Raw genomic sequence first — 24,313 nt, forward strand, 5'->3', positions numbered from 1 at the left:
CATCTCCCTCGGCTAATATAGAACATTATCCCCCATCTCTCCCCAACTGAATATAGAACATTATCCCCCCCCATCTCTCTTTAGCTGAATATAGAACATATCGCCCCATCTCTCCTCAGCTGAATTATAGACATTGATCCCCCATCTCCCTCGAGCTGAATACAGAACATTATCCCCGCATCTGTCCATCAGCGGAATACAGACATATCCCCCATCTCTCCTAAGCTGAATATTAAACATTATCCCCATCCTCTCGCGCTGAATATAGACATACTCCCCCATCTCTCTCAAGCTGAATATTAGAACTTAATTCCCCCATCTCTCCTCAGCTGAATAGAAACATTATCCCCCATCTCTCCTCGGCTGAATATAGAACATATCCCCCATCTCTCCTCGGAAAATAGAACATTATCCCCCATCGCTCCTCGCTGAATATAGAACATTATCCCCCATCTCTCCTCAGCTGAATATAGACATTATCCCCCATCTCTCCTCAGCGAATACAGAACATTATCCCCCATCCTCCAGCATGAATACAACATTATCCCCCATCTCTCCTTCAGCGAAATTACAGACATTAATCCCCCATCTCTCCTCATCTGAATACAGACCATTATCGCCCATTTCTCCTCAGCTTGAAAACAACTTATCCCCCATCCTCTCCTCAGAGCTGAATACAGAACATACTCCCCATCTCTCCAATTGTAAGATTACAACATCAACGGCGGCACCATCAACGACAGCCATATTTAGATCTGTGCAGGTCCAGCAGCACACAGCACTCGCTATGCTGTAAGTGAAGCAGTTCAGAAAAACTACGTTGGGGTTTATTTTCATAGTTTGACGTCTTCCCACATTATTTACAATGTATAAAAAATAGTTTTTTTTTTAAATAAAGAAAAACCCTTGAATGAGTACCATTGACATTACCATTTAAAGTCATTATGCCGACTTACAAATTGAAAGTTCATACATATTCATCCTGGTCCCCCGTGGGAATGAAACCCACAAACCCTGCGTTGCAAGCGCCAGCTTCTACAACTGAGCCACACCGGGAACCAGTAGGTGTCCAAACTTTGACTTGGACGGGTGGTCATGTCTTTCCGAGTCATCCCCATTTGCTTCAGACGCCCCGACACACTCCATGGTCCCATGGGCTGGAGACTTCGTGAAGACGTGGGCTGGAGCATCGTTGAAGAGTGTGGGAGAACAAAGACCATGCCAGATGCCTACAGAAAATCTGACGTACCGTTGTAGACAGCATCGTGAGCGTTGTGTTCTTCAAGAGAAAGACATTTCCTTTCCGGGGCGACCTTGGCGCTCGGGCGAAGGTCAAGGAAAATGAGAAGTCACTCCCCTGCATCCACCGCGATCCATTTCCTCTCCAACACATTCAATCTTCTCCATTCCCGTAACAAACCCTCGTGGTACTTTGGGGAAAACAAAAGTGATCTGAGATGTATTCTATGATTATAGCACGTTAGTAATGGTTTTCCAGCTTTCAGGTACCTATACACGTGGGGCAAAGAACTTAATTTTTTATTGCCAATGACTCCATGATATCGTTAATTCAACATTATTTATTGTATAAATATTGTATCTACAATGCAATATATAAATTATTTAGTAGGTACCTTCGATACGAACAGAGGCAAAGGTATATTTTCCACATTGACCTAACGTCCGGTTCATGAGAACTTTCCGCCCATAAAAAGAACCACACGGGAGAGTTCCCATAACCTCCATTTCGCAAATTCCACTCTGCAAGTTCCACTCTGCAGTCCACTCTGGCAGTTCCACTCTGCAGTTCCACTCTGGCATTCCACTCTGCAGTCCCACTCTGCAAGTTCCACTCGGCAGCTTCGAGAAACAGGAACTAAGCTTGCATACTGCTTTCTTTAATAATCAGTCAACACCAAAATGCAGTTTAAAACCACCTCTGACGATTTGAGTAATGCCTCTAGTGCGCCCAAAGTCGTTTTCCAGTGCTGTTTCTCATTATTATGATGTGGCATCCTTTCCAGCGATAATATGTTTTAGGGGGGGAAAGGTGTAAATAGGTGTCTCTGTAGAAAAAAATGACAAATCTTAAAAAGCCTACTGCAACTCCAGTAAACAAGGTGTTCACAACGTGGTGTGATCTCTCGCTCCTCTCGCTCACGGTAACTCAACACCCCTCCCCACCACTCACTCACCCTCTCCACCACTCACTCACACAGCAACACCTGCTCACTGCCTGACAAGTCGTTACAGTCCACAAGTGAAATATTTTTAACAGAGAAATGCCTTGGCGACCGCGGAATACGACTCGACTCTAACGTGATGCACCAGCATAGGTAAAAATGGCCGCACGGTGCGCGCTTGGGTGCTCGCTGGCAGCTCTCGATTGCCTGATGTCAAAATTCAGCCATAGCAACGTTTGTATGACGTTTCTGGTTATGAAAGGGTAAAAGAGTTTAATCCATTCTCCATTTATGAATTTATCACAGGTAAATAGTATATGCTCTAAACAACTCTGGTGAAAACAAATCTTTGCTCGCCCTGTTGCTATCGTCACAAAGCGCTGAACCTACTGAAGTAAGGTTAATACATTTAGACAATGTTTTTTTTTTTTTATTTAACAATGTATGATAGCTAAACTAGTTACATGCAGGCTAACTCAAATTAGCTGCAAACGAGCTATTAGTATTTACCATTACATACTGTATATATAACTAGCTAAGTGAATTAATATAATCACCAGCTACCTATACTTCATATTAGCTAGCTATACTTGATTTATTAACACTTGATAAAACAAACTCCAAACTCATTTTAGGAAGCTAGGCTAACAGCCATGAGGAGTATTGGTCAAGATAGCAGCCCCAACTGCAAAGAGAAGGAGGCTATTCTGGATAGGCAGGACTTATTTGTATTCCTTATTCCCTAATACTGGAGCACGAGATAATAAAGTGGACGGAGATAATAGAAGTGGGAGTACGAAAATAGAAGTGAAACAGAATAATAGAATTGGATGAAGATATAAGCAAGTGAGGACGGAATAATTAGAGGAGGACGCGAGATATAAATGAGGACGGAGATAATAGAATAAGGATGAATAATAGAAGTGAGACAGAGAGATAATTGAGGATGGAGATAATAAAGTGAGACGGATATAATAGAATAGCAGGACGGAGAAAAGAAGTGAACGGAGGATAATAGAAGGAGACGGGATAATAGAATTGAGACGGAATAATAAATACACTAACGGAGATAATAAATCGAGACTGAGATAATAGAATGAGGACAGATATAATATATGAGGACGGAGAGAAATAGAATTGAGACGGAATAATAGAAGTGAGACGAGATAATAGAATTGGAGACAGAGATAATAATAATATTTCACGTGCATTCTAATCTTGAGTATAATGAAGTCTGTTTCCTGTGATTTTCTGTCCTCAGATAAAGAGAGCTGTGAAAGCCGTCACAGATGAAGAAGCTCCCAATGAAGAGCAGTGGTCTCATCCTGGAATCAAAGAGGGCACATCCTCAAGGCACGCACTCCTATTCAAATGATCAACTCCATCATCAAGATTCAAGTGTATTTGTATCATTCTGTGAGCCATCTGATAGTATCCTTTATATTCACATGCCTACAATTAACATACGTTTCCCATGCATCTATCAAGCCAATCTGTTATCATGATTGTTATAATAATATAATTATACTTTAGTAAAATCCACAATTGACCTGGTGATGAAAATTTCTAATAATTATCATGTCTTCCATTCCTACAGATACCTTGTAACTGGAGATTCCTTCAAAACGATTTCCTACAGTTACCGCTGTAGGGCACTGCAATGTTGGTGACCAGGCCATCTGGACTGCCTCCGGGGAATTCAGGACGTTGAGGCTACCTTGTTCCTGCATAACTTCATGAGATGACACGAGGACCGGAGGACTGCAGCTCGCCCGCCAGTGCCAGAAGCGAAGAAAGTTCTGCTGCTCGCAGATGTTCAAGGATCCAAAACGCAAGCAGACAGCAACTCCGTTGAGATCTTCAACTCCTACCTTCTCTAAGAGGCCTGCTTTCCCTGCAACCACACAGACTACACTATGCTCAACCAAAGCTCTTATTAAGATGGCGCTGTTCCCTGGCAAACACCATAGACTACACCTATTGCACAACCAAAAGCTCTTAAGAAGGTGCTGTCCTGCAAAACACCATAGACACACTATGCCTAACCAAAAAAGGCTCTTTTAAGAGTGCTGTTCCGGCAACACATAATACACTATTGCACAACCAAAGCGTTTTAGAGGTGCTTTCCTAGCAGCACCATAGGATCACTGATTGACAACCAAGCCTCTTTTAAGACCATTCACATTGCAATAAAGTTTTCTATCCATACAATAAAAACATGTCAAACTGCAGTTATCAATCACAGTTTCTCTCTTTGATTTCTTACTTCTGCGTGAGTGTTGTTTAGTTAAACTTCTAGGTATGTGACAGTAGCATCCCAACTCTTCTTCAACAACCATTAAGTGTTGATGCTGACAAAAGCAGCATCTTAAGTCAACCCATATTGTGAGGAAAAAAAAAAATTAACCAATTAGACACCCTATAAGCTTACGTACTATGCATATTGTACGAGCAAGAATGAGTACAGCAGTTAAATTTGGCACGATTTTTTACAGAAAGTGAAAATAGCGCCCCCCTATAAGCTACGTACCGTGTATCAATCTGATTGATGAACTTTGATGTGCAAGTAAGCAGCCTTCAAAGGTATTCTGGGATCTTCAAAGAATACAAGAGGCCAACCAGGAGAATAGTAAGACACTCATTATCTAAAACTACCCTATATGTTTGTTCTCATCTGTGTTTCAACATCAAGTACTCTCAGCCACTAGTTGGACACCAGGTGATGCCACACACCCACAGATCCTGTTGAACGCTGTCTCTTAACTCTTTGGGTAGGGCAGTATTTTTACGTCCAGCTGAAAAGCATGACCAGAGAAACTGCCTGCTACAAAGCCATAAAACTAGAATATTGCATATTATTAGTAGATCGATAGAAAACCCTAAGTCCTTAAACTGTTGAACATGATGTCTGTGTTATAACATAACTCATAGGCAGCAAAACCTGAGAAGAAATCCCAACCAGAATTAGAAATCTTGAGGTTGTCGATTTTAAACTCGCTCCTATGAAGAGCAGTGGAACTGGTAATATTGCCACTTCCTAAGGCTTCACTAAATGTCCAACAGTTGTTATAACCTTGTCTGAATGCCTCACTCACTAGTTAAAGTGGGCCGGTTTACCTTCCGCCAGAGCAGAGATTTCAAACACCATCGGCTTGCCTATATAATGAGCCTCCTGGACCATCATGCGCTCTTCTATCGCTGTAGATATTCTAGCTCTTGTTCCATCCACACTAGCCCTGAACTACATCTAGAGCCTATATCCCAAGCCTAGTTTACAGAAACTTCATTTATAAAAACATTCTTCAAAGCATTGTGATACCTTCCATCAACATCTTTCCGATTTTCTCATTGCTTTGTTACGAGACAATTAACTATGAACTTTTTTTTAGATATTTCCACGCCGTCTTCGAACTCTCCTACGCGTTGGACCCAGAGCCCGCCGCTGTTGTAACGTTTGCATATAGCCAGCCTGTTCACCTCGATTACTAAGCTGTTTCAAACCTCGTTACTAGCGCTGATACCTTCGAACGCTAAATATAAAGCCAACATCTCTTGGTATACCAGCCTGTATTCAACTGTACCCACTAGACCTGTTCACCTCGTTACTAAGCTCGAGTATCTACAAATCAAACCAATGCTATTCTGGTGTACGCTGCCATTGATTCACCTAAAGCCGGAAGTGCATTTCTCTATCTGCGAGCCAATATCTATCACCAACCCTTTGCTATCTGAGGATAATGTATGATTACCTGTTTACTTCCAGCCTGTTCCCCTCGTTACTAAGCCTGTTTACCTTCGTGCTTTCACGTTTCTAAGGCTGTTACTCCAGTTCCCTCGTTACTAAGTGCCTGTTTACCTTCCAGCCTGTTCACCTCGTACTAAGGCCTCGTTCACCTTCCACCTGTTCACCTCGTTTACTAAGCCTGTTTACCGTCCAGCCTGTTTCACCTCGTATCTAGCCTGTTACCTTCCAAGCCGGTTCACCTCGTTACTAAGCCTGTTTCACCTCGTTACTTCAGCCTGTTTACCTTCCAGCCTGTCCCCTCTTACTAAAGCCTGTTTACTTTCCAGCCTGTTCACCCTCGTTACTAAGCCTGTTTACTTCAGCCTGTTCACCTCGTTACTAACCTGTTTACCTTTCCAGCCTGTTCCCCTACGTTACTAAGGCCTGTTACCTTCCAGCCTCGTTCCACCTTCGCTTATAAGCCTGGTTTACCTTCCAGCCTGTTCCCTCGGACTAAGCCTGTTTACCTTCCAGCCTGTTCACCTCGTCTAGCCTTACACGCACCTCGTACTCTTTTTACCTTCCAGCCTGTCACCTCGTTACTAGCCGTTTACCTCCAGCCTGTTCACCCTCGTTACTAAGCCTGTACTTCAGCCTGCTCGTTACTAAGGCCTGTTCCACTTCTTACTAAGCCTGTTCCACCTCGATTCACCAAGCCTGTTCATCCTCGTTCACTTAAAACCTGTTCATCTTCGTTACTAAGTCCTTTCACCTCTTACTTAAGCCTGTTCACCTCGTTACTAAGCCTGTTCACCTCGTTACTAAGCCTGTTCACCTCGTTACTAAGCCCTGTTACCTTCCAGCCTGTTCTACCTCGTTACTAAGCCTGTTTTACCTTCCAGCCTGTTCACCTCGTTACTAAGCCTGTTCAGCCTCGTTACTAAGCCTGTTTACCTTCCAGCCTGTTCACCTCGTTACTAAGCCTTTTTAAACTTCCAGCCTGTTCACCTCGTTACTAAGCCTGTTTACCTTCCAGCCTGTTCACCTCATTACTAAGCCTGTTTACTTTCCAGCCTGTTCACCTCGTTACTAAGCCTGTTCACTCGTGACTAAGCCTGTTCACCTCGTTTACTAAGCCTGTTTACCTTCCAGCCTGTTCACTCGTTACTAGCCTGTTTACCTTCCAGCCTGTTTCCCGTTTACTAAGCCTGTTTACCGTTCCAGCCTGTTCACCTCGTTACTAAACTCTGTTACCTTCCAGCCTGTTCCCCTCGTTACTAAGCCTGTTTCCTCCTTGTCTTTTGTTGTAATATCGGTAGACTCCTAAAGGAAGGTTCAAAAGACACGAAATTACATTCAATTATCTCACACTGTCTAGGGATTTTTAACGAAACGAAGAGATGAACTAGAAGTATTACATATTTGACATTTATACACTGGTAAATTAATATGTGAAGAATGAAAAGGGGACGTAGTATTAGTTGATTAGAATATTAGTTATTATGAATATTCGTGTATTATGAAGTATTGTTGTATATGAAGTATAGTTGTATTATGAAGTATTAGTTGCATTATGAAGTATTAGTTGCATTAGAAGTATAGTTGCATTATGAAGTAATAGTGCATTATGAAGTATTAGTTCGCATTATGAAGATTAGTCATATGAGTATAGTATTATAGATTTGTATTATGAAGTATTAGTTGATAGAAGTATTAGCTGCATTATGACGTATTAGTTGAATTATGACATTAGGTATTATGAAGTATTAGTTGTATAGTATTTAAGTAATTAGTTGTATATGAGTATTAGTTTATTATTGTATTTATGACGTATTATTGCATTAGAGTATTAGTTGATTATGAAGTATTAGTTGTATTATGACGTATTAGTTGCATTATGGAGTATTAGTTGTATTATGACGTATTAGTTGTATTAGTTGTATATATTGACGTATTATGTTTGGCATTATGGAGTATTAGTATGTATTATGAAGTATTAGTTGTATTAGTTGTATTATGAAGTATTAGTTGTTAGTTAGTTGTATTATGAAGTATTAGTTGTATTAGTTGTATTATGAGTATTAGTTGTATTGGTTTAGTATGAGTTATTAAGTTGTATTATACGTATGATAGTTGTATTAGTTGTATTATGAAGTATTATTAGTTTATATTAGTTGTATTATGAGTATTATGTATTAGTTGTATTATTGATGAGATTAGTTGTATTAGTTGTATTATGACGTATTAGTTGCATTATGAAGTATTAGCTGCATTATGACGTATTAGTGAATTATACGTATTAGTTGTATTATGAAGTATTAGTTGTATTAGTTGTATTATGAATATTTAGTGTATTATGAAGTATTAGTTGTATATGTTATAGTATTATGCATTTGAGTTTAGTTTATTATAAGATTGTGATTATGGAGTATTAGTTGTATTATGAGTTATTTAGTTGTATTTAGTTGTATTATGTATTGTATTAGTTGCATTATGAGATTAGTTGATATGTATGATAAGTATTAGTTGTCATTAGTTGATTTATGAAGTATTAGTTGTATTAGTTGTATTATGAAGTATTAGTTGTATATTAGTTGTATTATGAGTAATTAGTTTATTATTGTATTTGATAGTATTAGTTGTATTATTGTATTATGAAGTATTAGTGTGTATTAGTTGTATTATTAGAGTATTAGTGTTGTTATTATGAGTATTAGTTGTATTATGAAGTATTAGTTGTATTAGTGTATTATGAAGTATATTAGTGTATTAGTTGTATTATTGAAGTATTAGTTTGTTAGTTGTATTATGACGTTATTAGTTGTATTATGACGTATTAGTTGTATTAGTTGTATTATGAAGTATTAGTTGTTATTGACTTATTATTGATGTTTATTAAGTATTAGTGTGTATAGTTGTATTATGAAGTATTAGTTGTATTAGTTGATATGAAGTATTATTGTATTATTGTGTATTATGACGTATTAGTTGTATTATGAATATTAGTTGTATTAGTTGTATTATGAAGTATTAGTTGATAAGATGTATTTAGTATAGTTGTATTATGAAGTATTAGTTGGATTAGTTGTATTTATTAAGTATTAGTTGTATTAGTGTATTATGACGTATTAGTTGTAGTATGAGAGTATTAGTTGTATTATGACGTATTATTTTTTTTTTTTGTATTATGAGTATTAGTTTGTATTAGTTGTATTTATGTATGACGTATTAGTTGAATTAGACGTATTATTTGTAGTATGAAGTATTAGTTGTATTAGTATTATGACATTTAGTTGTATTTTAAATGATATTAGTTTATTATGAAGTATTAGTTGTATTAGTTGATTATATACGTATATGTATTATACGTATCAGTTATTAGTTGTATTATGAAGTATAGTTATTAGTTGTATTATGACGTATTAGTTTGTATTATGAAGTATTAGTTGTATTAGTTTGTATTTAATGGATAGATTGTATTTTGATTATGAAATATTAGTGTAGTTATAAGATTAGTTTATTATGAAGTATTAGTTGTATTATGAAGGTATTAGTTGTATTATGAAGTATTAGTTATTTGTATATATTAGTTGATATGATGTAATTAGTTGTTTTATGAAGTATTAGTTGCATTATGAAGTATTAGTTGCATTAGGAAGTATAGTTGTATATGAAGTATTAGGCGTATATGAATTTAGTTGCATTATGAAGTATTAGTTGTATTATGAAAGTATTAGTTGTATTATGAAAGTTTAGTGTATTATGAAGTATTAGTTGCATTATGAAGTATTAGTTGCAATATGAAGTATTAGTTGCATTATGACGTATTAGTTGTTATATGGAGTATTAGTTGTATTAGTTGTATATGAAGTATTAGTTGATTATGAAATATTAGCTGTATTATGAAGTATTAGTTGTATTATTGTATTATGAAGTATTAGTCGCATTATGAAGTATTAGTTGCATTATGAGTATTAGTTGTATTTATGACGTATTATGTTGCATTATGAAGTATTAGTTGTATTATGACGTATTAGTTGATTAGATAGTATAGTTGTATTATGAAGTATTAGTTGTATTAGTTGTATTATCATCGAGTAGCATCTCCTAACCCCATTTTTATGTCAAAATATATGAACAATAACATTTCAAATCCAGAGTTTATTACCAGTTTAGGGAGGATCGCATAGACATTATGGCCAATATGATCACTACACAGGCTGTGAGGAAGTATCCAAAAGCAACATCATTTAGTGCTGAGCCACCTGGGTGTGTGAGTGAGTGATGTGAGAGGGAGGGACGGAGAGAGAGAGGAGGAGAAAAGAGAGAGAGAGGAGAAGAGTGGGAGGACGGAGAGAGAGGGAGAGAGAGAGAGAGGAGAGAGAGTGGGAGGGACGGAGAGAGAGAAGAGAGAGATAGAGGGAGGGACGGAGAGAGGGAGGGAGAGAGAGAGAGGAGAGAGAGTGGGAGGGAGAGACATCACTTGTACAGCCATATCAAAAGTAATATAATCTTAATTCCAGGCACACCATCACCATTTACATTTGTATATGAATCATTTACAGACATGGTAACATGTACATATCCCAAAGGAGTCTATGAATTAATTTCAATACTACTAATCACTTGCCTCAACTGTCTTTTGTGGAGGTGGACTTAATTATTTTACTTTATTCTAAAGCATTATTAGTAAAAATGTAAAAACATGTATTTTTTATGATTATATATATCTGTAGATGTGTTAATTCTGAAATAAAAAGGTGTATCATGTCTCAGACGTACTTGCGATAGCGCAGATCATGGAGAAGGCAGCGAAAGTGCCTGCCAGGCCTTGCCCACTCATTATGGGTGTGGTGTATTTGGCGGGCAGAAGGCCTGCCATGCCAAACAGACTGCCCTGCAGGATAGCTCCAAAGGCTGAAGAAAGGTTAAAAAAAATTATACTAAACACAGTCAATAACACAGAGTCCAGTCATACAAACATGAAGCTAACATTTAATATGCAGTTTGAGTGTTCAATAATCTTACTTCTCAGTCTAAAAATACATTTGGGTTAGAGATAATTACTGTATTTGTCTTCTTGGCAGCTGAATGAATAAGAGCGTCTGCTAAATCAGCCGTTCCCAAACTTTTTCACGGGGCCCCCCTTCCAGCATTGGGGAACATCCCGCGGTTTTCATCAAGGATCTCGCTGTACTTTGCTCCATTCYTCTTTCCCTCGATCCTGACTAGTCTTCCAGTCCCTGCCGCTGAAAAACATTCCCACAGCATGATGCTGCCACCACCATGCTTCACCGTAGGGATGGTGCCAGGTTTCCTCCAGACGTGACGCTTGGCATTCCGGTCAAAGAGTTCAATCTTGGTTTCATCAGACCAGAGAATCTTGTTTCTCATGGTCTGAGAGTCCTTTAGGTGCTTTTTGGCAAACTCCAAGTGGGCTGTTATGTGCCTTTTACTGAGGAGTGGCTTCCGTCTGCCACTCTACCATAACGACCTGATTGGTGAAGTGCTGCAGAGATGGTTTCTTCTGGAAAAGGTTCTCCCATCTCCACAGAGGAACTCTGGAGCTCTGTCAGAGGGACCATCGGGTTCTTGGTCACCTCCCTGACTAAGGCCCTTCTCCCCCGATTGTTCCGTTTGGCCGGGCAGCCAGCCTAGGAAGAGCCTTGGTGGATACCAAACTTCTTCCATTTAAGAATGATGGAGGACACTGTGTTCTTGGGGATCTTCAATTTTTGGTACCCCCTCCAGATCTGTGCCTCAACACAATCCTGTATCGGAGCTCTACGGACAATTCCTTCGACCTCATGGCTTGGTTTTTGCTCTGACATGCATTGCCAACTGTGGGACCTTATATAGARAGGTGTGTGCCTTTCCAAATCACATCCAATCAATTAAACTTACCACAGGTGGACTCCAATCAAGTTGTAGAAACATCTCAAGGATGATCAATGAAAACAGGATGCACCTGAGCTCAATTTCGAGTCTCATAGCAAAGGGTCTGAATACTTAGGGTCTGAATAGGGTCTGAATTAGGGTCTGAATGTAAATAAGGTATTTACCCGTGCCCTACCAGGGTGCGTGCCCCACAGTTTGGGAACCACTGTGCTAAATTAACAAAATGTAAAGTAAAGACAGACCACATTGAAGGGTGGCTGAGGTCTAARGGTGCTTTCAGGACAACTCAAGGGGAAAGAATTGACTGGTTAAACAGAAGGAAGAAGGGGCCAAAAAGAGGCCGTAGGCTAAAGAAAACTCACAGTTTATGATAACAATCTTGATCACGGTTAATGTGAAGAAAGGGACCGCGGCCATGTCTATTTTCACCGCGATGGCCGTGATAAGAAACAGCACCAYAATCACRGCCAGGCTGCCCGTGATCCGGAACTTTAGAGGAATCCTGGGAGTTGGAGTCAAATAATCTGAGGTCAATCTTATGTTGATCACAAGTGGGTCCTCTGCCTGGTTAGTGCACTTTTAACACTACCGAGCCAAGCTGGGCCAAGCTATACATTTACTATGATATTAGCTTGTCCCATAAAATATGAAGATTTGACTTTTTGGAGTCGTGCTTTAACGCATTAGGAAACTCAAGATATTGTGGGGCGGGTGGGGGTGAAGTGGMGGTCTAACTAACCTGTGATGCAGGACTGAGTTGAGACAGGTGAAGATCAGTAAAGGTACCATGGCACAAAYTGTCGATACGTTATTGTAACTGGTCTCCATAGGATTACGGTCGTAGGGCTTGTCGGTTGATATCTGGGTGGGGTCTCTGAGACGGCTGGCAAAATACTGTAGAGGGACAAGAGGACAGACCGTTCATTTTAGTTCATTGCTAATGTGTGGCGAAAGGTTCTACAGCAACAAGGCTGTCGTGCATCACCCAGCTAGGTGCTATCCATTGGTAGTCGATGCAGTACAATAATGTATCAAATATTATGTAAAGCGCTTTGAGCACTTGAAAAAAATACTTGTTCAAATTAATTATTCTAATGAATAGATACGGGGYGTATCAGTATCTCTGTGAATTATCACCAGCTAATATCAAAGATGGTCTGGAAAAGGAACACTTGAGACATATTTGGAAAAGAATACAGACTGAATACAGACGTCTCACTAAACGCTCCGCCATTGTATTTCTGGTATGTATTCATTTATCTTCATTTATATTAATTTATCGTTCAGGCTGAAAGTAGACGATGAGAACTAATGCCGTGCTCTACCATGGTGGCTGTCATGAAGAAGTTCCACGGCAGGAGAGTTCCCAAACCCAGCATGAAAAAGATCAGCCACACGCCATTGTTTCTGTTGGATGACAGAGGAGAGGAAGCAACTGTTACCCGGGTTTATTTGTGTAGTTTAATATGACAATTAATACCATATTCATTTACGTAGTATGTAGGCCCACAAAGAAATMACAAGGTAAAATGGTAATTACTTGACACATATGATACTAAATGTGGGATTAAAGTGGGCTCCTGAYTGGTGCAGCGGTCCAAGGCACTGCATTTCAGTGCAAGAYGCATCACTACAGTCCCTGGTTTGAATCCAGGGACTGTAGTGGGAGTCCCATAGGGTGGTGCACAATTGGCCGGGGTAGGCCGTCATTGCAATTAAGAATTTGTTCTTTAACTGGCTTGCCTAGTTAAATTAAACTCAGCAAATTTAAAAAATGTTCTGTAGGACAAGGTGTGACCACTAGGGGGCATTAGATCCCCGGACGCCTGGCTGACCTCAAGTTGAGCACTCTGGCCACAGTCCCTAAAGAGGTATCTCCCTAAACAGGTATCTCCCTTGGAGGAGCTCGTGACACACTTCCAATCCAAAGGCTAACCTATCGGGTACATTACCATTTGGTGCATGTTACAATATAATTTACCAGTAACCATTATTAAAAGAGGGACTAGCCAGAGTTTCACAGAACCTAGATACTGTATCTAAAACAGTTAAGATGTCAGGATAAAAAGAGGGACTAGATACTGTATCTAAAACAGTTAAGATGTCAGGATAAAAAGTGAACACATAACTAGGCTGCTAACTCACTTGTCTTCAGGCTCGTGGACATCCATTGTTTGTTTTCCAGTGATTAATGTCTATCACCTTTTTCCCCACAGCTCTGCGGCAAACCTGAAAACAAATGGGATGGATTGAYACACATCTCATGTATTTTGTCCTTCAGTCATGTCGAAGGAATTACAACAAAACAAAACTCAAATGATTTCAGTATTCAACAACTTCAGACAAAAACAATGACCTAGACTAGAGGGGTTTAGGGAATAACACTGGAWAGAGGATTTACAATTCTACCATTGCAATCTATCTGTAGGTTACTATTCAATCTGGGTATCTAATATTATTGCCCCTTTTGTGGTCGTTAAGGATACATTTCTAAGCATCCTTCACCATGGCTGAGTTTACACAGGCAGCCCAATTCTGATCATTTCCCCAATGATCTGATTGGTAAACAGACCAATAAGTAAACAAAAAAAAGATCAGAATTGTGCTGCCTGTGTAAACACAGCCATATGTGTTTCCCAAACTGTGGTAATGTTACAGTAGGCTATATGACCTGATCCAATGCCCAGAATTTCACAAGTGAACTTGGAAAGAATCTGTGATTGAGGATTTGCCTGATTGTAAGTCAGGACAAGGTTGTCTCCTAAATGATCCACGTGTAAATGTACAATTGTGGGTAGGCTACCATGTAGGGAAATAGTAAAGAGATAGATATGTCCTACAGTATTTAGACCCAATTTAATGAAGATACTGTACAAAAACACTGTTACTCTTCTTCACAAAATATGACCGAGGGTTCAAATGAGAACCACTAAGCTTGAGCTCCAGCTGAAGATAAATACTAATAAAATGTAGGAACATTTGGAGAAAGATCCTTCTGGTGGAAAAAATGTATTACCCCAAAAATATGTTTGTAGGATCCCACTTATTACATAACTAAGTGACATATTTAGTGTCAGCAATAAACCAAAAAGAAATTTAGTGTCAGCAATAAACCAAAAAGAAATACAATCTAAATGAGCAAACCAACCGTAAATGTAGGCTAATACTGAACGATTCATATCAATAGCAGTAGCAGGTGTATAGGGCGGCAGGTAGCCTAGTAACCAAAAGGTCGCTAGATCGAATCCCCGAGCTGACAAGGTAAAAATCTGTCGTTCTGCCCCCTGAACAAGGCAGTTAACCCACTGGTTCCTAGGCCGTCATTGAAAATAAGAATGACTGACTTGCCTAAGTTAAATAAAAATGTACGCTTTAAACTGAGTTTGCTGTAAAACCTTAGTGATTAGTGAAACCTTAGTGAACCTGCGTGATTCAAAAGTTTTGCGTTGCTCGTTTGAATATCATTTACTTTGGGCTTAGTTTTTATAWTTAAGAAAAATGCAAGCAAATACATGTCCATATGGCAAATAATACTTAGGCTAGAGCAAAAAAAAACTATGACAGCTGCATTTTTCAAATTGGCAGCTGCCTTATGCAATTATTTTCCTTAATGCGATCATAATCTGTCACCCAAAAGCGATTCTTAATGAACACTTTTAAAAAGCAAAAACATTTGGCAGGAGTCTGTAGCCTACCTTTGTTTAAACGTAGAAGCTGGTAGAAATTAAACTCACGGCCCACGATAAATGTGTAGACTAAACAGTCTACAGTAACGCAGACAGTTTGACAAATTGGTGCGTTTTGACTAACTTAACTTTTTCCAGGGGACCTCTACGTAATATATATATATATATATATATATATATATATATATATATATATATATATATAGTAAACGTGTACCATTCACATTTAAGTCAAATTGTATGTAAAGGAATATATGCAAGATAAACATAGGGCATCTTAATTTAATGACATTTCCAATAAAAGACATTCTAATAACGGTAAGCAACCTCTGTACAAAATAACATCTTGAATCCCTGATTGAGTCACAACAGTAAAATACAGAAATGACAAGTATCAGTTCCGTTGGAGTGTCATTAACTAGAGCTTTGTGCTGTTGCACCATATCGCTCCCAACGCAATATAACCTTTATTTTGAGGAAATATGGCTGTTCTCTGTCACAATCCACCCTGTTAAAATAAATCACATCAAATAAATGTGATCTGGCGCAATTACGTTACATTACAGTAGTACGTCTACATATTCCCGGAGGAGATACCTAGTGAGTAGTACAACGGAACGCATTCAACTGAAATGTGTCTTCCGCATTTAACCCAACCCCTCTGAATCAGAGAAGTGCCGGAGGCTGCCATTATCGACATCTCCGTCTTCGGCGCCTGGGGAACAGTGGGTTATTTATTTGTATGTAAACGGGATAAATTGAGTACCAAACCCTCAGTAGAAATCAAACCAAGTTGAATTAGATCAGTTGAATACAGTGATCGGTGATCTTATCATGTGCAAGCCGTCATTATAAATAAGAATTTGTTCTTAACTGACTTGCCTAGTTAAATAAAGGTAAAATACAAAAATTAAATGTGCTCATATTGATCACCTCATAGGCTACTAGCTAAAGATCAATTGTGATGAGAAATAAAGTGCCTATAGCCTTTTTAGTCAATGTGGGGATGAACAATGAGAATGTTTGTCTACACATATTTGCAATTATGTTAATAAATAATGATATACTATCTATTTTAAAAGCAACAACAACAACAAAAAATGACAGTAAATAGTTATTTGTGGAAACATCAATCAATCAATCAAAGACGCCAAGACAAGACGGTCACATGTCGGGGCTCAGTGGTCAGCTGACGGTGAGGCGTCCTATAAACAAAGACAGTAGAAGCTGTGTGATGTAAYCCAAGAGCAAGCACCCGTCCTGCATAGCAGCTCGCAGAACTACACCCGAGATTCAAATATACTCCACACGACAAGAGGGACTTCACACAGCTCCGCCATGCTGTGCCTTGCCCTGTTTTTCGTCTCCGCAGGTAATATGATACAATGTCGAATGTATGATTAGTTGTATCAAAGATGGCTAGTTAAAGTTGTGGAGAGAAACAAAGTATCCAGGTTACTTTCGTTTCGTAAACAACAACACAGTAGCCAATTGCTAGCTAACCAAGTCATTTAGCCATGTCACTGATACATTTTAAACCTATTCCTTCACTTTATGCACATTCAAGATGTGTAGCTAGCCAGCTGATGAAGCAGCATTGACTTTGTAGTAGTTGGCTAACGTTGGCTAATCATTGTGTTATGACGCTTCCTAGGAGGCAGCAAATTAGCGCTAACGATGGCTATATTATATATCAGTCAAAAGTTTGGACACCTACTCATTTAAGGATTTTTCTTTTCTTTTTACTATTTTCTACAATGTAGAATAATAGCGAAGACGTCAACTATGAAATAACACATGGAATCATGAAGTAACCCAAAGTTTTAAACAAAATATTAAAATTATTTAATTTAGCCACCCTTTGCCTTGACAGCTTGGCAGTTTCTCAACCAGCTTCATGGAATGCATTTCAATTAACAGGTGTGACTTGTTAATTTGTGGACTTTCTTTCCTTAATGCATTTGAGCCAATCAGTTGTGACAAGGTAGGGGTGGTATACTGAAGGTAGCCCTATTTGGTAGAAGACCCAGTCCATATTATGGCAAGAATAGCTCAAATAAGCAAAGAGAAACGACAGTATATTACCTTAAGACATGAAAGTCAGTCAAGCCTGAAATGTCAAGAACTTTGAACGTTTCTTCAAGTGCAGTTGCAAAAACCATCAAGCGCTATGATGAAACTGGCTCTCATGAGGACCGCCACAGGAAAGGAAGACCCAGAGTTACCTCTGCTGCAGAGGATAAGTTAACTAGAGTTACCAGCCTCAGATATTGGCAATTAACTGCACCTCAGATTGCAGCCCAAATAAATTCTTCACAGTGTTCAAGTAACACACATCTCAACATCAACTGTTCAGAGGAGACTGAATCAAGCCTTCATGGTCAAATTGCTGCAAAGAAACCACTACTAAAGGACACCAATAATAAGAAGAGACTTGCTTGGGCCAAGAAACACGAGCAATGGGCATTAGATCGGTGGAAATCTGTCCTTTGGTCTGAGTCTTTTTTTTTTGTTCCAACCGCCGTGTCTTTTGTGAGACGCAGAGTTGGTGAACGGATGATCTCCGCATGTGTGGTTCCCACCATGGAGGGGTAGGTGATATGCTGTGTGGGGGTGCTTTGTTAGTGACACTGTTAGTGATTAAAAAAGAATTCAAGGCACCACAGCATTCTGCAGCGATACGCCATCCCATCTGGTTTGCGCTTAGTGGGACTGTCATTTTGTTTTTCGACAGGACAATGACCCAACACACCTCCATGCTGTGGCAGTCCTCATACTAGGTCATTTTAGCTCAGCCATTGGTGTGATGCATTTAGTTAAACACAGTATCTAGCTAGGCCAATGTGTTTCTTACACCTGCTTTTGTTACATCTGTCTACATTGAGTCTGTATCCTCTCCTTTACGTGGAGCATCTTTTAGGGAACCAAAGTATGGTACTGTTGTCGTCTCAAATCAATCTATCCCTACTCTAACCTGTTTTCCTGTTCACTTAAAAATAATAATAATAATGTCATTTGAAAGAGAGCATGTATTCTTGACGTAGTCCAACCAGGTGCATGATGGGGGCCCATCTATCGTTCTCATCTAAACAAATGCATTCATATCCTCATAGTTCTTTCGCCCCAACTAAGTTCCTAACGCAGAAGTCCTAACATATGATTGTTGAGACAAAACGGGGACAAAGTGTGTAGGACAAGTAAATCTTGGAGTGGGTAGGTAGGCCCCAAGGGAGTGTGGGTAGTGAAAGCTAGTGGGTCTTTATGTAGACGTTTTCAATTTCCTCATTTATGTTTCGCTTCACTGTTTGATCGTGTGGATTTATTTTTGATTTTAAGTAATAGATGTTAGTATCGACATGTATAATGTTGTCTTTCCATGATTCAGATCCAGAGTAATTTTGCTGCAAACTATTTAACACGCTCCCTAAATCAATCATGCAGTCAGTCTGTCACATTCCCCTATACTTAATCAAGCAAAGCTATCTTCCCTATAGGCCTAATTATATCATTACAAAAAGCTTTGTTGTAATAAACATGCACAAGCTTGTTACCTTTCGCTTTAGTGTCCTAGTTTGGTCAGGSTGTTGAGGGTGTCTTATTGCTGCTCTGAGAGAGACAATGGCTAGGCCTATTTATAACGTGCAACTTCCTTGTTGACAACACCCTGTGTGATATGAAATTGTTTGATTATTCATAGTGAATGTCAGTTGTATGATTTCTCATATTTGCAAAACTACAGGCTAGGTATCAGTTCCTGCAATACAATTGTTCTGGTTCCCCTTTAGTTTTGAGGTAATTTGTAGAGCACTTAGTTTGCAACGACAACACAATCAGTACGAGACTAGTTCTTTGACGTCGTCATTAGGAGTACTGCTTAAGCATTTGGTGCTTAAGGTGAAGGGGCAGTCGTGGGTGGGGGGGTTAGCTGAAATGGGTGGGGGGCGGTGTGTTTAGCTGAAAGGTGCAGTCGGGGGTTTAAGGTGAAGGCGGTTGGGGGGGTTTAGGTTGAAGGGCAGTCGGGGGTTTAGGTGAGGCGTGGGGTGGGTGTAGCCTGAAGGTTGCAGTCGGTTTTAGGTGACAGCGTGGGGTTTAGGTGAACGGGCGTCGATGGGGTTTAGGTGGGGGTTTAAGTGAAGCGTGGGGGGGGGGATTTAGGTTGAAGGGGCAGTCTGTGGTGGGGGGTGTTAGCTGAAGGGCAGTCGGGGGTTTAGGTGAAGCGTGGGGGGGGGTGTAGGTGAAGGAGCAGGTCGGGGGTTTAGGTGGGGGGGTTAGGTGAAGGCGTGGGGGGGGTTTAGGTGAGGGGCAGTCGTGGGTAGCTGAAGGGGAGGTTCTCTTGTGCCGCCATGTGACGTTTGATTCACTCCCGCCTCACACAGCTGAGTGGCGTAGGCTACAAGCAGCTCTGACCTGTTCCAGTATGCTTCATCAAACTCAAACATGAGATTGATCACTCAACTGTGTTAGTCGTGAATGGTCCTAAACTTTTTTTTTTTTTAATGAAAAGCCGGGCAAGTTTACTGTAGAACTATAGGCTATCATGCTAGTGTAGACTCCTAAAATGTAGCCTGTTTTTGTCATGTTTATCCCCCTTGTGATGTTTTCAAAGTAGGTGGTAAAAAAAAAAAAAGTGAATAGTTGACTCACTGACAATGTAGCATAATGGCTTTGCTCATTGGAGTCAGAGGAGCTGAAATGTCCTTGTGATAACGAGGCCCAGCACCTCACAGAGCAACAACTTGTTGTTTGTCTGCCTAAGAGCCCACCCCCCCTCATTTTCTCCATCTCTACTGTAGCTTTCTACTGTAGCTTTCCCAGTACAAGGCAGCATGGGAGAGTGAATGGTTGACTCACTGCAMTGTGAATGTATTATCAGCATATGAACATGAGTGATTTGTTGTACATTGACTATGGCCTCAGACGCCTGGGGGTGAGTTTTGGGGCACATCGTACAAGGTTTTGCAACAGAACCAAAAGGAGSGTTTTCTAATTGGACAAATGCACATAGTACCGCCCCCTTTCGGGAATGTTTCGTGCTTYCAGGACAGTGCCTGTGTCCTATCTGCTATCTCTTCAGGCTGTTAGCTTGGAGTGGGGCTTTGTGATAACTAGGCAATGCAATGTTGGTTTTTGTCTTTTGATTTTTCTTTTGTCACATGAGTAGCTATCAGATTGGTTTATTTGYCAAGGGCTGTGCATCGTCAGTTACTCCCCTCAGTCAATGCAACATTTGTTTTTACGTCTTTGACTCTGAAGATRAGCATTTTTGCGTCTCTGCAAATTTGGCAACAAAAAAAAACAACTCATGGTAGCCTGTGAATGAAAATAAAATGGTAATATCTRCGGCAGTTAGTGATGGATAAATATGTTTCAACAATAAACTCAACAGTTTTGTGCACAAAAGGTAATCGTGTCTTTTTTTTCTTCAATTTAGTGATAACCAATTGCGATCTCGTCGCTGTAACTCCCCCAACAGACTCGAGAGGGGCAAAGGTCAAGTCATGCATCCTCTGAAACATGACTTACTAAACCACGCTCCTTAACAAAAAAAAACAAACAACTCCTTTGCACCTGGTTAAATATAAAACGGTTTAGTGTTGTCCCAATAATAGACTCTCTTATCCGGAGAGACTTACTTACAGGAGGAACTAGGGTTAAGTGCCTTGCTGAAGGGCACACCGACAGATTTTTCACCTTGTCGGCTCACGTATTCCAACCAGCGACCGTTCGGTTATTTGCACAATGCTCTTAACCACTAGGCTACCTGCCACCCATACCAAGACGATACTCGATGCTGTATTGATACAACAAAACAGGAAGTGTATTGGCTGAAGTCGGAGAATAACCACTGGGCTTAATGTATTTTTTTTTTTTAAACATTGATCAATATGTTTAACTGATAGAACAACTTTCTTTCAAAAATAAATGCAAATATTAAATAATGCAACATCTGAAATTTCCCTTATGCAAAACCATGTCTGATAACTTATTTTTTTGTTGACAATTACAGAACTAAAAAAAAAAAGAAGTTATTTGATATATCAGGGTTTGCTGAGCTATAACGTTCATTAGACCTAGAATCCATTACAGTTAAGTCATTTCTGTTATAATAAATGAAAGAGTTTAGTGCCAAAGCAACAAACACTTAAGCTCGTTTRTGAAGCTTGCTAGTTGGAATCCCAGACTAGGTGACAAATCTGTCTGCCATTGAGCAAAGGAACTCAACCCTAGCTCCTCTAAGTTCTGGATAAGCGCGTCTGCTCAATGACTCAAATGTAAATGTACACATTTATACTATGATTCAGTGTATTTCAACTCCCAGGGTGCAATGCTCCACCCAGGGCTCAAGGGGCCAGGGTTCTYGTCTAGAAGCATGGTTTTGACTGCGCCTATAGCTTTGTGTCGGTACTGCAGTTTAACTGACGCCCGAACCAGAGACAATTTCCATAAAGTATGGCTGGTGGCATTGTCATGCTGAGCCTGTAGGAAGGGTACCACATGAGGGAGGAGGATGTCTTCCCTGTAACGCACAGCGGTGAGATTGCCTGCAATGACAACAAGCTCAGTCCGATGATGCTGTGACACACCGCCCCAGACCATGACGGACCCTCCACCCTCCAAACGATCCCTGCTCCAGAGTACAGGCCTCGGTATTAACGCCATGTCTTGCGACGAATAAACGCGAATCTGATTTTCAACCCCTGGGGAGACAAGCCCGACTCGTTCAGTGAAGAGCACTTTTGCCAGCCGTGCCGTCCAGCCGCCGTGGGTTTGTGCCCATAGCGACGTTGTGCCGTGAGTCGGTGAGGCCTGCCTTACAAACAGGCCTACAAGCCCTCAGTCCAGCCTTTGTCCGCAATAAGCTAGAGTCTGAGCCCTGATGATGAGTGTGCGTTCTGGTAAACTTGTGCAGTTGGTTGTTGCCACCCGTGCCCTGCAGTGTTATGTTCCGATCTGTGAGGTGTTGTACACGTGGTTTGACACTTGCTGGGAGCGAGATCCAGCTGTCTGCCTGTCTCCCTGAGCACGTCTTAGGCATGCCTCACACTACGGACATATGCAATTTATGCCCTGGCCACGTCGCATCCTCAATGCTCCTGCAGCATTGCTAAGGCACATCACACCAGATGAGCAGCGTACCCTGGCATCTTTTTGTGTTTTGTACAACAGCTGTAGAAACGGCCTCTAGTGGTCCAAAGTTTTCATAACTGTGACTGAAGTGCCTACCGTCTGTAAAGCTGTTAGTGTTCTAAGTACCGTTCCACAGTGCATGTTTCAGTTAAGGTTTTGTGGTTCCATTGAACACATGGAAACAGTGTTCTAAACCCTTACAATGAAGATCTTGAAAAGTTATTTGATTTTACTGATTATCTGAAAAGACAAGCTGAAAAAGGCCTTTTCTTTTTTTGTTGCTGACTTATATTAAATGTAATTGCTTATGAGCCAGTCTGTTCACGCTGATGCAAAGTAGTTTTTACAAGAAGCGTCCTCTTTTCTCTCCTCTCGCTCTCAAAACGTCGGCTTACTTCTCTGTCAGCTAGCCTGGGCTAGCTAGAGAACATGCAAGCAACAATGACAGATGGACTTGATCCTCTCAATCTGTAATCATGACGTCGAAACGTGTTGACAGAATGTACCGAAAGTAACACATCAGTACGGGAACTGTTATGTCTACGATGGGGGGGGGGGAGTACTGACATTTCAGTACACTATGACTGTTATATTTTTGTCTTCCGTAGGTTCTCTTTTCAGGGACAACTGTGTACTTTTGTGTGTGTGGACACCCCTTCAAATTTGTGGATTTGGCTATTTCAGCCACACCCATTGCTGACAGGTGTATAAAATCGAGCACACAGACATGCAATCTCCATAGACAAACATTGGCAGTGGAATGTCCGGTACTGAAGACCTCAGTGACTTTCAACTTGGCATCATAGTCAGCTCGTCAAAATGTCTGTCCTGCTAGAGCTGCCCCAGTCAACTGTAAGTGCTGTTATTGTGAAGTGAAAAATGTCTTGGCGCAACACCGGCTCAGCCGCGAAGTGGTAGGCCACAAGCTCACAGAACAGGACCACTACTGAGTTCCAAACTGCCCCTGGAAGCAACGTCAGCAAAATAACTTTGTCGGAAGCTTCATGGGTTTCCATGGCTGAGCAGCCGCACACAAGCCTAAGATCACCATGCGCACTGCTACGCATTGGCTGGAGTGGTGTAAAGCTTGCCGCCATTGGACTCTGGAAACGGGACAAATCTGGGTTTGGTGGATGCCAGGAGAACGCTACCTGCCCCAATGCATAGTGCCAACTGTAATGTTTGGTGGAGGAATAATGGTCTGGGGGGCTTTTCATGTTTCGCGTGGGGGGTGAACGCGATCCATCCATGACACTCCTGCTAAATCCAATTTCAGTCGGTGTAGATGAAAGGGGGGAGACGGGTTAAAGAAGGATTTTTAATCCTTGAGACATGGCTTGTGTATGTGTCCCATTCAGAGGGTGACTGGGAAAGACAAACCATTTGAAGTACCTTTTGAACGGGGTGTGGTAGTTTGAGTATGTCAGAACTGCAACACTGCTGGGTTTTTCACGCTCAATAGTTTCCCGTTTTGTATCAAGAACACTCCACCACCCAACGGACATCCAGCCAACTTTACACAACTATGGGAAGCATTGGACTCCACATGGGCCAGCATCCCTGTAGAACGCTTTCGACACCGTGTGTGAAGTCCATGACCTAACGTATTGAGGCTGTTCTGAGGGCAAAAGAGAGGGGTGTAACTCAATATTAGGAAGGTGTTCTTAATGTTTTGTACACTGTGTGGATAGCTG

General features: G+C 40.6%; 2 protein-coding genes across 2 annotated transcripts in view; one reads left to right on the top strand and one right to left on the bottom strand.

Moving 5' to 3' along the window:
• The window catches only part of LOC112070552 (equilibrative nucleoside transporter 1-like), a 32,643-nt gene extending 18,667 nt beyond the window's left edge, over positions 1-13,976 (bottom strand). Inside the window, exons 1-5 of the mRNA XM_070439026.1 lie at positions 13,951-13,976; positions 13,131-13,242; positions 12,545-12,699; positions 12,168-12,307; positions 10,690-10,824 (exon numbers count right to left, since the gene is read on the bottom strand). Of these exons, the coding sequence (XP_070295127.1) occupies positions 10,690-10,824; positions 12,168-12,307; positions 12,545-12,699; positions 13,131-13,242; positions 13,951-13,976 (568 nt within the window). The remainder of the gene's footprint in view (positions 1-10,689; positions 10,825-12,167; positions 12,308-12,544; positions 12,700-13,130; positions 13,243-13,950) is intronic.
• A 2,753-nt stretch (positions 13,977-16,729) lies between these two features.
• psap (prosaposin) overlaps positions 16,730-24,313 on the top strand; it is a 37,478-nt gene continuing 29,894 nt past the window's right edge. The window contains exon 1 of the mRNA XM_024137981.2: positions 16,730-16,863. Within this exon, the coding sequence (XP_023993749.1) occupies positions 16,830-16,863 (34 nt within the window). The 5' untranslated portion in view covers positions 16,730-16,829. The remainder of the gene's footprint in view (positions 16,864-24,313) is intronic.

Source organism: Salvelinus sp. IW2-2015, unplaced genomic scaffold (assembly GCF_002910315.2).
Source record: "Salvelinus sp. IW2-2015 unplaced genomic scaffold, ASM291031v2 Un_scaffold1360, whole genome shotgun sequence".
NCBI lineage: Eukaryota > Metazoa > Chordata > Actinopteri > Salmoniformes > Salmonidae > Salvelinus > Salvelinus sp. IW2-2015.